Source organism: Syngnathus leptorhynchus, chromosome 8 (assembly GCF_054491065.1).
Source record: "Syngnathus leptorhynchus isolate UIUO chromosome 8, UIUO_Slep, whole genome shotgun sequence".
In the NCBI taxonomy this organism is placed as follows: Eukaryota; Metazoa; Chordata; class Actinopteri; order Syngnathiformes; family Syngnathidae; genus Syngnathus; species Syngnathus leptorhynchus.
The window spans coordinates 1,482,250-1,497,177 of NC_141202.1; the positions used below are offsets into that span (position 1 = coordinate 1,482,250).

The 14,928-nt window shown below is 47.0% G+C and overlaps 2 protein-coding genes and 2 non-coding genes across 9 annotated transcripts in view; 3 read left to right on the forward strand and 1 right to left on the reverse strand.

Moving 5' to 3' along the window:
* bbs9 (Bardet-Biedl syndrome 9) overlaps window positions 1–3,912 on the forward strand; it is a 46,440-nt gene extending 42,528 nt beyond the window's left edge. For 3 of the 6 annotated variants that reach the window (XM_085919502.1, XM_085919503.1, XM_085919501.1), the window contains one exon: window positions 2,297–2,986. In XM_085919502.1, coding sequence (XP_085775628.1) covers window positions 2,297–2,571 — 275 coding nt within the window. In that variant the 3' untranslated portion in view covers window positions 2,572–2,986. Of the gene's footprint in view, window positions 1–2,296; window positions 2,987–3,023; window positions 3,098–3,840 lie in introns of those variants that run through there. The other 3 variants (XM_085919499.1, XM_085919500.1, XM_085919497.1) reach the window with 3 other exon arrangements.
* On the forward strand, window positions 66–138 carry trnak-cuu (transfer RNA lysine (anticodon CUU)). Its single transcript has one exon. It is a non-coding gene; the product is annotated as a tRNA-Lys (tRNA).
* On the reverse strand, window positions 457–529 carry trnak-cuu (transfer RNA lysine (anticodon CUU)). Its single transcript has one exon. It is a non-coding gene; the product is annotated as a tRNA-Lys (tRNA).
* Window positions 3,913–4,214: 302 nt separating the features above from the next.
* Window positions 4,215–14,878, forward strand: bmper (BMP binding endothelial regulator). The gene is made up of 16 exons (XM_085919505.1): window positions 4,215–4,360; window positions 6,645–6,730; window positions 10,343–10,442; window positions 11,324–11,406; window positions 11,481–11,571; window positions 11,644–11,726; window positions 11,806–11,905; window positions 11,984–12,093; window positions 12,165–12,299; window positions 12,476–12,580; window positions 12,649–12,694; window positions 12,781–12,926; window positions 13,112–13,313; window positions 13,380–13,722; window positions 13,816–13,946; window positions 14,026–14,878. The coding sequence occupies exons 1-16, from the start codon at window positions 4,261–4,263 to the stop codon at window positions 14,205–14,207; spliced, it is 2,043 nt and encodes a 680-aa protein (XP_085775631.1). The 5' UTR covers window positions 4,215–4,260; the 3' UTR covers window positions 14,208–14,878.
* The last annotated feature ends 50 nt before the right edge of the window (window positions 14,879–14,928 follow it).

The window sequence follows — 14,928 nt, forward strand, 5'->3', positions numbered from 1 at the left end:
TTTCTGTCGGAATCAAGAGAACAAGAGTGTAAATGTCTGCCTACATTCACAGTGTCGTGACACAGGCCCGGCTAGCTCAGTCGGTAGAGCATGAGACTCTTAATCTCAGGGTCGTGGGTTTGAGCCCCACGTTGGGCGCTTAGCTTTTGGGTGGACGTCAAGATATTAACACGATATCCCAATATATTTAGGAAATGGATGAAATATGTGTGACACGTTTTATTCAATTTCATAGTCCCAAAAAAGAGTCATTTTGAGCAGACCAGCGTACAGTTGTCTACATGTAGGGGTGTTTGCAGGGCGTTTCTGTCCAGAGAAAAAATATCCCTTAAAACCGCGGGAATGAATTTGCCCACTAAACCACACCCAGCCGGCGCGCTGGCCAGCAAGTATCGAAGCCGTGCTCTTCAGTTTCGCTCACATTTGTGTTTTTTTCCGACTTGTTCAAAAACATGTCGCCCAACGTGGGGCTCGAACCCACGACCCTGAGATTAAGAGTCTCATGCTCTACCGACTGAGCTAGCCGGGCTGGGTCCCACGTGTGGGTGTCCATCAAATGCTTCGGTTGCATATGCTGTGATGGATTTGTTACCTTCCACAAGGTATAAACGTCCCACTTGAGAAATCTTGCTATCCAATAACAGAAGTAGTCCCAAAATAGATTTGGAGTGATTGTGAGAGCAGCCATTTTCTAGCTTTCCCAACATTTCAACCTAAATGACCCACAAAGTTGTTCTTCTCATTTGACACATTCTGATGGCGTCACGACATTGGCCGAGAATTCCTTCTTTGTGACTCCTTCCCTTTGAGCTCCTTTTGGAAATACCAACTATGACGGACGGGAAGCTAATGGCTAAAACTAACATCAGAGAGTCCGTAGCCGGGAAAACGTCGGGAGCACCTGCGTGGCCGTCCGTCAACTGAAAGGTTTCTCTCCGGGGAGCCTTCGCAAACGTCCACAAACATTGACGTTGTAAAACAAGATGGCAGCGAGCGACAAAGCGCACGTCTGTAGACTAAACACTTTTTTTCCCTCTCCTTTGCGACACCGAGGCGCTGAGTCGGCGTCGGCAAATCCGGCCTAGCGTCGTTCCAGTCGCCGGCCGGGCGGCATCTCGGGAATACGCTTATTATAACGTGTTCCCCGCAAATGAGCGGTCGAGGTGTTTCATTTTCGCTAACAAGAGTTCTTCTTGTCCTCCATGTCAGCTGCTTATGATATCACAATTATATGACTAGCGTGTACCGAATTTGTGCGCTAAGCTAAAAGCCGCCGGCCCCATTGTCACCACCGTCATTTTTTTGGTTCCCGACTGACAACAACAAAAAAAAAACAATAGTCGCCGTGCGTACTAGATGGGGATCGGTGGATTATCTGTTGTGCGTTGAAAGCCCGCACGTTCCGCTCGCTCGGGCCTGTTAGCGGCGGCGCATTCAACTGCACGCAGCCGTCGTCAAAATACAGGCGGCCCGCAGCCAGCATCCGCTACACACCCTCAACCTGTGTGCTCGTGTGTGTTTGTGCCTTTCCAAAAAAAATCTCATGTCAAAAATGTTTGCATCTGGAAAGAGAACATTGAAAAGAAATGATTGCAGATTAAGTCGCAATATTAGGGAAAGAAAACGGAAATCACACACACACACACATACGGTGAGGGAGACATCAGTCTGTGGTCTGTAAATGTTCTCATGGAGATAAGAAGAGCGTCTCATTGTAGGCAGACAAGCATCCTCTTATCATCTCATCCCGCAGTCAATCCAAGTGTGTGTAGCGTGTGTGTGTGTGTGCGAGTGTGTGAACATGTGTCTTGGACGGCCTTGGAGAGCGGGCCGGCTGGGGGTCCTCCAGTTAAGTGGCGCTGCTTTGTAATGCAACAGGTGCTGTTGTCGCTCAATTTGTCCGCATGCTAAAGAGTGTGTGTGCGTGCGTGTGACAACAAAAGTCAGAGCTAATCCCATCTGAGAGGCGCTGCGACGGCTCGTCTGAGGCGCGACAAAGGGCTCGTTAGCATTCCCAGCGCCCGTCTGAGGTCACATAATAAACGAGCTGGTGCGGCCACATAATGGATGATGAAGCGGCTTAACAAGAAAAGTGTGCCAACGTTTCTGGTAAAGCGTTAAAGTGAAAGAAAAAAAACAAAAAACTTCATCGCCATGTTTCCCACTTAGCACTTTTCCAGTATGGAGTCCCTCAAGGTTCTATCTTTGACCCAGTTTAGTTTTCAATCGAAATGTTGACGCACCCATAATTCTCGCACACGTGACAAAAAGTGGCAATGTCGTCCTTGTCGTTCAGATAAAGACAAGAAAGTCTCCAGCGAGCCATCAGAGGGCGCTGTCAGAGAAGAGCCGGTGGTGGCGGATGAGGTGAAGAAGAAGGAGTCCTCCAAGGAGAAGAAAGACAACAGGAAGGAGGCCAAGAAGGAGTCGTCGTCGTCGTCGTCTTCCAAGGAGAGGAAAGAGCGAGACAAGGAGGCGGGCAAGGAGTCAGGAGACAAAAAAGTATCCAAAAAGATATCTGCCAGCAAAGTCAAAGAGAAGAAAAAGGACCCTGAAGCTGGAGAGGCCTGAGTATGAGGTTTGAACCCTGAAGCCCTTTTCTAACCACAATTTGACCATGGACTCACACCTGAGATACACATTAGCATTTGTAGCCACCAGGAAACATTTTATTTGAATAATGCCAGCTCAGGGTAAAAACGTTTGTCGGCTAGCATGTTAGCGTTAATGTCGTTTGCTCCGTTAGCGCCGACGCGCAGGAGGAGAAACAAGTCAATGAAGGCGTGGCAGGGCTCTCAAGCTCTTTGTAACATAGGCGACTTTTTTTTTTACGTCCTTGTAGATAGAAAAGAAGAAAATGTCATTCAATAGAAAAACACAATAAAAGGCAATTGAGACACTTTTGAGTCTTCTTTTTTTTTTTTACTGCTCACTTTTTTTTTCTTGTCTTTACGTGTTTTGTTTTATTATTTATATTTCATTCATCCCGTGCTAAATGTTATCTCCTTGTGTTGGAGATGCAGGTCTAAGTCCAGGCTCTTCGGGTGGTTGAGACAGCTGGACCCCCCCCCCCCTCCCCAACACACACACACACACACACACAGGGTCTTTGAGGGCCAGACCTGTCGGCTGCAGGAGGCTTTAACCCCGGGGCCGGGGCGGGGGGCTCCGACCCGGCAGCCCTCCCGTCCGCCGGCAGGAAACGTCGTGTCTGGTCACTTTCTCCTTCTTTTCCTTTTCTACTACTTGTGAGTGGCTTCATCTGCTAGCAGTTAGCTACGCTTTGTTTGCATTTAGCTCTTATCTAGCGCTTATCCGCTAACAGTGGCGGGACATTTGGAAGATGACTGTAAAGTTCCCCCGGCGCCGACATCAACACGACCAGGTTGTGTTATTTCTCTGACATGTCTGTTTTGTACAGTTTGGCTCTCATATTTTCTATTTTTCTTTCTAGTGTGTTAAATATTTGTGATACTTTTGGTATTACGATATTCTGATTTTGTGACACCCTCAATAAAAAACGTAGTATGATTTTAAATCGAATTGACAAGCCGGAACGAGTCGTTGTTTAGTGCAAGTCCAGCCTGGCGGGAATTCACTAGAAAGTGCAGATGACCCCATCCAGGCATGGCTGTTAAAAACGAGTTGATCAAATAACCTTGAAAACAAACAGAATATAATTGCTGGCTTGATTTATTTTCAATTGATTTTTTGTTTACTAATAAATTAAAAGACGCCCTTGCGTCCTTCGTTTTCCTCTGTGAGCCTAAAATGAAAAATTCTCCATTCTCCTCTTGCACATGAAGGATATGGAATAAATGCTCCGACGGCTTTCTGCAGGTGCCGGCTGGACTTTGCTGCCTCTGCTGGGCTGCAGCATGTAGCCGTAGAGGAAGAAGAAGAAGAGGAGGAGGAAGAAGAAGAGGAGGAGGAGGAGGAGGAGGAAAGCGTGTGTACGAGTGAGCAAGAAGAGAGAGTGTGTGTGCAGTCCTCAGAAAGCGCACAGTCGGCAGCCAGCATCCATGAACGCAACACATTGATATTTTCTCCTGGAACTTGTCGCTTTCCTTGCTCAGGACGGATTCTACCAGGAAAGTCCACCATCCTCTGCTCACCTCCACCAGGCTTCCAAAAGCGCGTCATGCACCCCGGCTCCAAAGCTTCTGCACAAAATTCCCTGAGGACGACTTTTTTTTTTTTTTGCTTCGTATTTTGGGGATTTAAAAAGCGCACACTCGGAGGTTCCGTCGCTTGTTGAGGATGACGTCCGGCCGCCGCTCCACCTGCAGACACCTCGCCGGCTTGCCGCTACTGCTGCTTCTGCTTGTGCTTCTGATGCCCGCCGCCGCGCTCATCACAGGTGAGAGATTCCAGATTTGCTCTCCGTGCGTAAAAGCGCATGCAGCACGTATTTGCGCGCGGTGTTTCTCGTTGAAGTTGGCGAGGTTTAGTTTGGCAATGAGAAGATGAAGACGCTCGCCTCACGCTAGAGCTTGTAATTAAACTTCTGCTTTTAACTTGGATCTATCTGCATGTGCGCGTTTTGCGCCCTCCTCTTCGTCGTCGTCGTCGTTGTCCGCGTCGATCATACGTTTGCCCCGCAGCCACGACATCAATACGCGCAACAAAAAAAAAAGGAGGCTCAAAATGTGATTTTATTCGTATTATTATTTACTCTTTATTTTTTTTTTTTTAAGTACGCGAATATCTTCGTCGTCACTTTGTTACAGTGAAAGGCAGAGGTGGCAAAATAATCAATGCTTTGTTCTTGTGTATATAAAGACAAAAAAAAATAAGTAAAATTTCAAGGCTACAAACTAGCATAAAAGAAAAAGTTTCCAAATATTTCCATTTATATTTGAAAAGGTTCAAATACTGTTTAAAAATACAAGTTGTGTGTTTTAACACTGTCCTCATTTTGTTCAACCATGTTTTTCATGCTCTCTCTTTATTTCCATCTTTTTGACATCATTTCATCATCTGCCAAAGTTGGTAAAAAGGAGACAGCCAGGTAGTTGAAAGTACACACGTCGGCTTTTAGTTTCCGGACGTTGAAGTCAAACGTGGTCAGAAAAAGAAATAGGCCGATACCGTGAAAATGTACTCAAGTACAGTCGCTAAGTATTTGGACTCGGTTACATTCCGCCACTGCAGGCGAGTAAAAAGCACTTTTTCTCTTTTTCTTTTTCCTCCCTTTTTTTCTTCTCCAGTTGGCCTTCATCATCATCATCGTGTGATTATAGCGAGAGGATGAAAGTGTTTGATGCAGAACATGTCCCGCGTCTTTTGGCTCAGCTGGAAACGTTAAATCAAACCTCCACAGGACAGGGGGAAAAAAAATCTTGTTGTTTTTTTGGGTCTGTTTTTTTTAAATCCTAAACACGATGTCGCGGTTCCTGGCGGGTTCTCCTTAGAGGGAAGATGGAAATGAGGCCAAAGCGGCACCAGATGGGGGGCGGAGGGAGGGGAGAGATGGTCATCGGGGATCAAGGGGGCCCTCTGTAGATTGATTTACTTGATTCAATACAGTGGATATGAAAAGTCGACACACCCCTGTTCAAATACCAGTTTTTTTGTGATATACAAAAAATGAGAACAAGATCAATGTTTTAAAAAGGTCCGATTAAGCTGGCAGGGTACCAAGCAGGTGCTTCTGCTAACGTCCGACTCTCTCACTGGTTCATTTGCGGCCTAAAAAGTTTATTTGGATCCTCGCTGTGAAAGTTATTTTTGTCTCGCTGACCACAACAAAGGAACTTATCCACCATTTTTTTTTTGGGTGATTGTGATTGGGCCCAAAACTAGAAGAAAACAGAAAGCCAACAAAAAAAATTGAAAGCAGCAGTATTTTTAATTACATTTTATGCACCTTTCTCAACATTGTAGGGAAACGAACGACATAACTCTTTGAATGGAAATTAAACAATACGTAACATCAAATTTTTCAAACTTAAAAAAAAAAAAAAGTGAGCAATGATGAATCAGTGAGCAAATGTCACGTTATTTTAACGACGAATCAAAACTGCTCCTTTTCCACTACTAGGTTGCATGAGTTAGTGTACCTAATGAAGTGTCCCGCAAGTGCGGACGATACGTAAACATGCTAGTAAAGAGTCTCAACGGGAAGGTTTGCCCTTGTTACCTGAGACAAACACAAAACAATGACTGAGTTATTTGGTCAAAGCAAGGATGTGTCCCCAGAGACCCCCCCCCCCCCCCCCCCTCCCTCAGTCATGCCAGTTTAATTAGGCTCGAAGGTCGTAAAGTTTAACAGCGGCGGCGGCGGAGTCGGCGAGTTCGTCGTCTGCCCCGAAACGCAGACGACACGGCACTGGGAAGCCTCGGTCGGATTCCCTGTCATTAATGAAACAAGTGTGACGTCATCCAACATGGCCGCCATAGTGGGACACAGGAAGCGGTTTCGCAGGTCGTGACCGCGGTCGGAAGCGCGGAGGAGTTTTTCTCGCCTCGCGCCGCCCGTAAAGCTTTGCGTTTCCTGCGTTCCTGTTTCAGGTTACCTTTGCCACCGCGCCTTTAAATGTCAGCGCTTCGGATTTAGCGGAATGCACAAAATGACTCGCATGCTGGAATGTATTGGAAAAAATGGTTTGGAAATGTCATTTTGTGTCTGGCGTGTTTTCCAGGCACAGAGGCCAGCTGTGAGAACGAAGGCGAGGTCCTGCACATCCCCAACATCACCGACAACCCGTGCATCACCTGTGTCTGCCTGGTAACTGCTGATTATTGATCGGCAAAGTCCTCCCTTATCAGCTCCCGTTTGTCCCGTTGAGTGTTTGCGTCGCTTCCTTTCACAACTGAGCAAATGTGAGCTTTATCATAAGTCAATAGCGGGACGCTAATGTGTCAGGATGTCCACGTTGCGTTTTGAAGGCGACAGAAGCCGCTGTGTGTTTGATACCCGGGCCTAAATTACGTTTAAATTACAAGGACCTAAAAGGCCATGGGCAGATTAGATTGGCATGGTAACACAGAGAGTGAAATCGGATTGGACCAAAACACATTTGTACAAAAAGAGAAATAATATGAAAAGAAGACACTGATAGAAAATGAACAGAACAGAAGTGGACAGACTGAGGGAAATGAACATTTCTGCCAACTTGGCGACTTTGTTCCCACAGCTCTTATCAGGTCGGCATCAGTTTAAAGCCCAGCTCAATGGATATCACTCGTCAGCAGCCAATCACTGACCTTTACTCCACAATTCACCCCCCCTCCCCAATTCCCGCTGCCTCCGCAACCCACAAACGCGATATGGGCAAAAGTGTTGGGACACATATCGATGGATCAATCGCAGATTGGACTTTACTTGCCGATGATCTAATCAAGACATGTTGACAATGACACGGCAACAAAAATCACAATATTTAGTATAAGTAATATTTTAGGTCAGAAAAGTGTTTTCTCTACTTTCTTGTCCCGATACTTTTATCCGCATGGCTCGCATTCTCTTTATAAACGTCATCAAAATCCACACACACCACACACTCGTTTCAAAGTTGCAATCTTTGCTAAAAAAAAAAAAGGGGTGGGGGGCGGGACGGGGTCTATGTTTCCTGAGTGTGTTCAAGTACTTCCACATCTGTCAGCCCCCTTGTGCCCCCTCCCTCCAAAGACATGCGGTGAGTCTCCTGTCGCCAGGCGGTCTGATATGTTGGGGCGGGGGGGTGCAGTGTCACTCATATACTCATATGGGAAGGGGGGGGGGGGGGGGTCTAGACAGACCAGACTAAGGTCTGGGACACACACACACAGAGGAGCCATTGTAAAACTGACAGAGCGGTCGCCATGGCGATCCGTTATCTGCTGCCCCTCTTCATCGAGTCGTCTGTATGTCCGTCTCACTCGACATCTTCGTCACGGTCAAGTGCTTTTCCAAACGGAGTTATGGGAATTATTTTGGGGGGGTACACGGCACAGATGTAAAAATATTCCATTCCCAATATTCAATTTGCTTGCTTAACAGTGAGGTGGGGGGGGAATCTTTATGTTGGCAATTTGGAGAATTCTTACCAAGTACTTTTAAAGCATTTTTTTTTTCTTAATAAGGAGTCATTGAAATGGAGAGGGATAGGTTCCAGCACTAAAGGCCAGAGAAGAGCATATTTGGTCTATCAATTATGTTCACTTCATGTTATTTCTTTTTCACACACACATTTGGACAGGAAGGGGCGATTCGGCGGAAGTAAGTAAAAAAAAAAAGTCTGTTTGGGGAATTCCTTTCCCTGAAGCTACTGTGGCTCTTTCACTGCTAAGGGGGGTCCCGACCTGTTTGTTTAGGAGGTGAAAGTTCACGGGCAGCAGTAGATTGGGGAGGGAGGGGGACAAAGTGATGGAAAAGAGCAGTTCAAAAAGAAATGATGGGGAGAAAAATTTGCCATTGTCTCCCCCTAGAGGTAGAAAAGAAAAACTAACCCATATGACTGGCGTTAGGTTGAAAATGTTCCAATGCCAAAATTGAAAAACTGCATTTAAGTTAATAATATTAATCGAATACTGTTCATCATAATATCGGTAATTTTCGTTTGGTTTTCGCTAATACTACCATTCTCAGCATGCATCGCGGCACTTGTTGGCGTGTTACGTCACACCGCCCCTCTGCGGCAATAAAGTCGCTCATTATCGCTTCCACAGCTCTTTTGGGTCAAGTTCAACAGGTAATTTTATGGCAAGTCAGTGGTGATGTCTGGTGTGATTTAGGCTTGTAAAAATGCACAACACTGTTATTTGTCATTCAATTTGTGCGCTTAGCAGGCTAGCTCGCTAGTTAATTCGCTAACCTCTTAGGTACCTGTGTATGGTGGCCTTTGAGGGACAATGAAAACTCGGTGGCGCATAATTATTTGCCTGCTATCAACGGACCAATTTATTGTATTTGAGGTGAATTTAAAGTTGTACTTCACTGAACTGTTATGAAAATGATTTTTGTTTTATGATATGTGTCCTGAATTGGGTTTGCTAAACAAAGAAATGTCGTCGTTTTTAGTCCAAATATAATTGTGGTATGGGAAAAACTTGGCTTTCTAACTGTCCCTTAAGGCAACACTTGACCTAAATAGATGCTGTACTGTATTTGATGCATCCCCTGGAGTACATAAATTGTACCAACAACAAAGTCACGCTTTGACACTGACGAATGTCGTACAAAGAAAACCAAAGGAGGGATGAATGGAAGCGTAAATCTAATCTAACATCCTGCTGTTGTTGGTCTATTGCAATTGTGAATGGCAGCGCTTAACTATTGCCACAGACACAGAAGATTGAATGTCCTGTAAAACAATTAACATTTACGCTTTGTGCTCTCCGAATGGAACAATGACATGTGACTTGTCTGTAATTTGATTGGTGGTTGAGATGTAATCTTATTACATCGAACATTGCTCGGTGACATTTACACATTTATGTCTTCCTGTTTGTAATTCAATGTACTCCAAGTGTGTATGTATGTGGATGGGGCGGGGGGGGGCGGCGGCAGACAGCCATCCAGGAGAGCAGCCTTGGTGCCGCGGTATGTCAAGTGTTTAGAAGACGTTATGACCCGTCACCACCTTTGACCTATAGACAAGGGACCCCGTGGAGTGTTGACGGGGGCGGGGGGGTCGAGGGGGTGCGTTAGGTCATCTGGACTAACATCACTTTGTGCTAACAGAAGACGGGAGCGAGACAAGGACGTGACCTTGTTCAAGCTTGGACACATTTTTTTTTTCCACATAGAAATAGAGGAGATCATTTCATCGATTTATTGACAACTAATTCGTGATCAAATTAATTGAGAACCGTTTTGGAGATCGATTAATAGAATAGAATCGATATTACGAAGATTTGGGGATGGTGATTTGCAACCTACTGCAAAAATGAACTGAATGAAAAATGAAATAAAACTCAATCAAAACAATACGTTGTTGTCGATCGAAATGCACGATCGGTCTCGGCCGCGGAGTCTGAACCGTGACAGGCCACCGCAAAGTGAGCTCATGTGGCGTTTTGGGCCAAATGGAAAGAAGCTTCCTATTTGTTTGGCACTGGAGCCTCCATGAACATTGTTTACTACCAGGCTGCATTACAATTAAAGTTATTTGTACGCTCGCTTGTACTGACCGTCAGACGGGTCGAGTCGTGTTATTATTTTCCAAATTGTTTTCAAATGCGGTGAAGGGAAGTTTTGGAAAATGATGTGAGTGCAGATGCTAATGATTCATTGTGATGACCTCACCACTAGCAATAATAATAATAATAATAATGTCGGCTGATGTGTCATCTCATTTTAACCTTAAAAAGAACAAACATCAGACTGAGCAATCTTTTTTTCGTCTGCGCTGGTCAGGAGGGCAAGGCCGACTGCAAGCAGGAGAAATGTCCGCCGGTGTCCGAAGATTGCGCCCTGGTGGTCAAACAAAGCGGCGCCTGCTGCGAGAGGTGCAAAGGTAAGAATTTAAGAAAGGTTTTTTTTTTTATCAGATTTGAAACAAAGTTTATATGTGCTCCATTTTTGTATTATTATCACTTGGGACAATTAAAACGAGGGCACGACTGATCTGGATTTTTTTTAGGCTGATGCTGCTTCCGATAAAATTCTGATCATCGATTAATCCACCGATTAAGAAAAGAACTTTTTTGGACTGATTTACATGACTTTGACCTTTGGTATTTTTTTAACTTTACAACGGACGTAGAATTTGGCATAAATTTCACCTGACTCGGAAATAATCTTTTGGAATTAAAAAAATAATAATTACTGCGGGCAGGAAGTGGTCGCATGGTCATGTCCGTCATATTAGCGAGTCTTGAGTGTATGAAGCTGATCCGAGGCTCTCGGGGAGGCTCGGCTTTCAAACGCCACGCGATCCCCCTCGGCGCTGACTCGGGATCTTTTTTGTTTTTTTGGTGTTTGGTTTGCTTTTCAGACCCAGGAAAGTAGATCAATTCTTGTGATCAGCTTTCATTGCAGTGGAGCATCGATTGCGGTCCATTTACTGTAAGCGGCATGAAATGAATAGGCTGGGAATTTATTGCTGAGTGGACAAGCCACACTTGTGTGTGTTTATTACTCTTTGGAACTACCTAATCCTTCCATATCTCCTTTTTTTTGTGAGGATTGCACATTTTCGGTTAAATTCCAGTGTGTTTACAATACAGACCATTTTTGAATGTGATGGCTGCAAATGTCATGAAAACAGTTGAGGTATTTATTCCATTAAAAAAAATGAAATGTCGCATCCATGTCCTCGACGTCAACAAAATGATTGCGTTGGCTGACATCCCGTCGTCGATTATTTGAAATCTAAACACACGGTTGTCTTCTTAGGTTGCGTGTTGGATGGAAGATCTTACAACAGCTCAGTTTCCTGGACCAGCGCCGTCAAGCCCTGCGTGACTCGGCGCTGTCAGGTCGGACACATTATTCATATATCAAATAATAAGAAACCTTTTGACATCACATTTTTATATCCTGGTTGTGACAGGAGGGCGTCATCACGGAAGCAGAGGTGCAGTGTGTAGTCCACTGCAAGAATCCCAAGATCCATCCCAAAAAGTGCTGCCCCACCTGCCCCGGTGAGTTCAACTTCCAGTTGACCCCAAAGCCAACGAAAGCAAATCAGCAGCCGTGCTTACAACTTTTGTCAGGTTGCATCTTTGAGGGCCGTCTGTACAAAGAGAAGGAGGAGTTCAGTCCAGAAGGCAAACCCTGCATCAAGTGCACATGCACGGTGAGTATGCCTCGAATGGCGCCAAAGCACCACTTCAAAACGGACACGGCAATTTTCATTCTCCATCGTGTCGTTGCAGGGAGCTCGCACTCTCTGCGTCAAGGAGGCGTGTCCTGTGCTTTCTTGCCCCGCCCACCTCAGCCACACCCCTCCGGGGCAATGCTGTCCCAAATGTCTTGGTAAATAACAGACAAACATTTTTGAGGGTGTGTGTGTGTGTGTGTCACCTTCTAACGATGGTGGTCTCGGTGCGCCAGGTCAGCGGAAGGTGTTTGATTTGTCTCAGGGGAGTTGTCTGTTCCACAGCGAGGTCTTTGAGAACGCCACGTCTTTTGCGCACGACAACTGCACCGCGTGCACCTGCAAGGTGAAATTCCATTTTTCTTTCGAACGACGTCGTCCAAACCTTCTGATCTTGTCGTCCGCGCTTACGTTCAGGACTCCACCGTGGTGTGCCGGAGGCGCTGCTCGCGTCCGGGCACTTGTCACGGCGACCGCTGCTGCGACGACTGCTTGTCTTACGTGAAGGTGGACGACGTCAAGTACTGCCGAGTACGCAACAAGATCTACAGGGTGAGTGGGTGGACGGATGGATGGATGGATGGATGGATGGATGGATGGATGGATGGATGGATGGATGGATGGATGGATGGATGGATGGATGGATGGATGGATGGATGGATGGATGGACGGATGGATGGACGGATGGATGGATGGATCTGATCTGTGTTGCGCTCGCCCATCCGCAGGAAGGAGACATGTGGTCGTCGGTGAACTGCACGCTGTGCGCGTGCGTGAAAGGCAGCGTGGAATGTCGGGCCAAACAGTGTGTGCCAATCACCAGCTGCCCTTCGGTGAGTGACGCCTCACCGCGGCCAATCGGCATTCGGCTCACCTGTTTGTTGATTTATCCGCCCTCCAGAACAAGATTCTGAACCGGACGGGCTGCTGTCCAGTCTGCACTGAAAGTGAGTAAGTTTACTTCCCCCGTCCCGTTTTGCTCCCGCCGTGCGTCTCCTTCTTCTCAACGGAATGAATGTCTGTGTCACGGCAGAACCGGGCGTGTGCACCGTGTTTGGCGACCCGCACTACAACACCTTCGACGGGAGAACTTTTAACTTCCAGGGAACGTGTCAGTACGTGTTGACCAGGGACTGCGGCGCTGCTGCCGGCAGCAACGGCGGCGACTTCAGCTTTACGGTACGACTTTGATCCTTGAGGTCAAGGTCAACGGGCACATATACTTCTGTTTAATGTGAGAGTGGCGACCCTAAGTGGACAAAAATAATATTGCGTTTATCATTTGTATAGGGTTCAATTCAAAAGGCTCCGGCTCTCACATTGACTGCAAATTCAGCCCGATTGTCGTCGTGTCCTCCTCGCAGGTGTTGGTGAAGAACGACGCTCGGCGCACCCGCTCCTTCTCCTGGACTCAGTCGGTGGAGGTACGTCTGGGAGGCCTGGTGCTGGGCCTCCACCAGCACCTGACCGTGCGCAGGAACGGCACCCGTATCGCGCTGCCCTACCACGGGCCCGGCGTGCACATCGACCTGGACGGCTACCTCCTCAAGCTCACCACCATCGCAGGTGACTTTTCAATGTTTCTATCTCTTTGAAGCACATTCAAATGTGAATCTTCTTCCTCGTCGCCAGGCCTGGAGATCACCTGGGACGGGGATAGCTTCGTGGAGGTGGTGGCCGCCCCCCACCTGCGGGGGCGCCTCTGCGGCCTGTGCGGCAACTACAACGGCCACAAACGCGACGACACCATGGGCGGCGACGGCCACTTTAAGTTCGACGTGGACGAGTTCGCCGAGTCGTGGCGCGCGCCGGACGCCAACGAGCTGTGTGGCCAGCCGCCGCATCGTCGGCCCACTTCTTTCCTCTGTCCCGGCAGCGTCAAGGTGAAATTCCGCGCCCACCGCGAGTGCCAGAAGATCAAGTCGTGGGAGTTCCAGAAGTGTCACCGCGTGGTCGACTTTGCCGCCTTCTACAGGTGACGACCCGAATAAAATGCGACTTTCAATTGTTTCCCACCGATTTTAGAGGGATGGATATAGATGCTGATGGGAATCTTTTACCTTTCTAGGTCGTGCGTGACGGACATGTGCGAGTGTCCGGTGCACAAGAACTGCTACTGCGAGTCATTCATCGCCTACAGCCGAGCCTGCGAGCGAGAAGGCGTCCCCGTCCTCTGGAGGCCGGACGCCTCCTGCATGGGTGAGACACGGCCACCCGACTGATGCCGTGCCGCCACATTTGTTGTTTTTAACACAAGTTTGGTTTGTTTTGGTGTCAGCCACGCAATGCAAGCACGGCGCCGTTTACGACACGTGCGGGCCGGGTTGCACCAAAACCTGCGACAACTGGAACGAGATTGGGCCGTGCCACAAGCCGTGCGTGGCTGGTTGCCACTGTCCCGCCAACTTGGTGCTTTTCCAGGGACGCTGCATCAGACCGCTAGCCTGCCCCGGACGGTGACCCCACGTCCCTCCACAAAAAAAAAAAAAAAAGCATCTGGGATTTGAGATGCGGCAAAGGTACTCAGGGTCCAAGGAATCCCTTTTGAACAAAACACTCAGGAGAGGAATTTTTGCGGGAGGACGTTCTCGTCTCGGAACCTCACGGAACTTTTGAACTCTCCGAGTCGTGCTGATGGTCTCCGAAGTGGACGAGGGAGCTTTTGTACTGGAAGCGAAATAGATTTATCACAAGCTTTTCTACAATTGTCGTGTTGATATTGTTAATTTATATAGCAAAGGTGGTAGCACAAGTAAGGAGGGTGCAGCTAAGAAATGGTTTACAGTGAACCCCCACTTGATTGCAAGGGATACGTTCCACATCCACAAAATATCAATCAGGAAAATTAAGTGTAGTCAAATCGTGCAAGGCCTGATGTCATGTAAAAAAAAAAAAAATTGTACTGTATGTTTTACCAAAAATGGTCGCTATGTGCATTCGGGGTTCACTGTAAAGGGACAAAACAAAGAAAAAGCTATTTATGTTTATGTGGTGTGTGTACTTTTGTGTGCCCAAATGTGACTTGTGTGGTGTTGTTGAAAAGTACTGTAGCGTCTTTGTGGGAATTGTTTATGAAAAAAAAAAAACCCTCATTATTTAAGAGCCACAATATAATCTTTTATCCAATTTCACGCTGGCCCAATGTCTTTCCTCCATCATTCAAATCACGAACAGGAAGTCG

Excerpts from the sequence above, each read along its gene's own strand:
- bmper (XM_085919505.1), top strand. The coding sequence starts at position 4,261 with ATGACGTCCGGCCGCCGCTCCACCTGCAGACACCTCGCCGGCTTGCCG. Across the intron at positions 6,731-10,342 it reads GCATCACCTGTGTCTGCCTG|GAGGGCAAGGCCGACTGCAA; the intron begins GTAACTGCTGAT and ends TGCGCTGGTCAG. Across the intron at positions 12,581-12,648 it reads CAATCACCAGCTGCCCTTCG|AACAAGATTCTGAACCGGAC; the intron begins GTGAGTGACGCC and ends TCCGCCCTCCAG.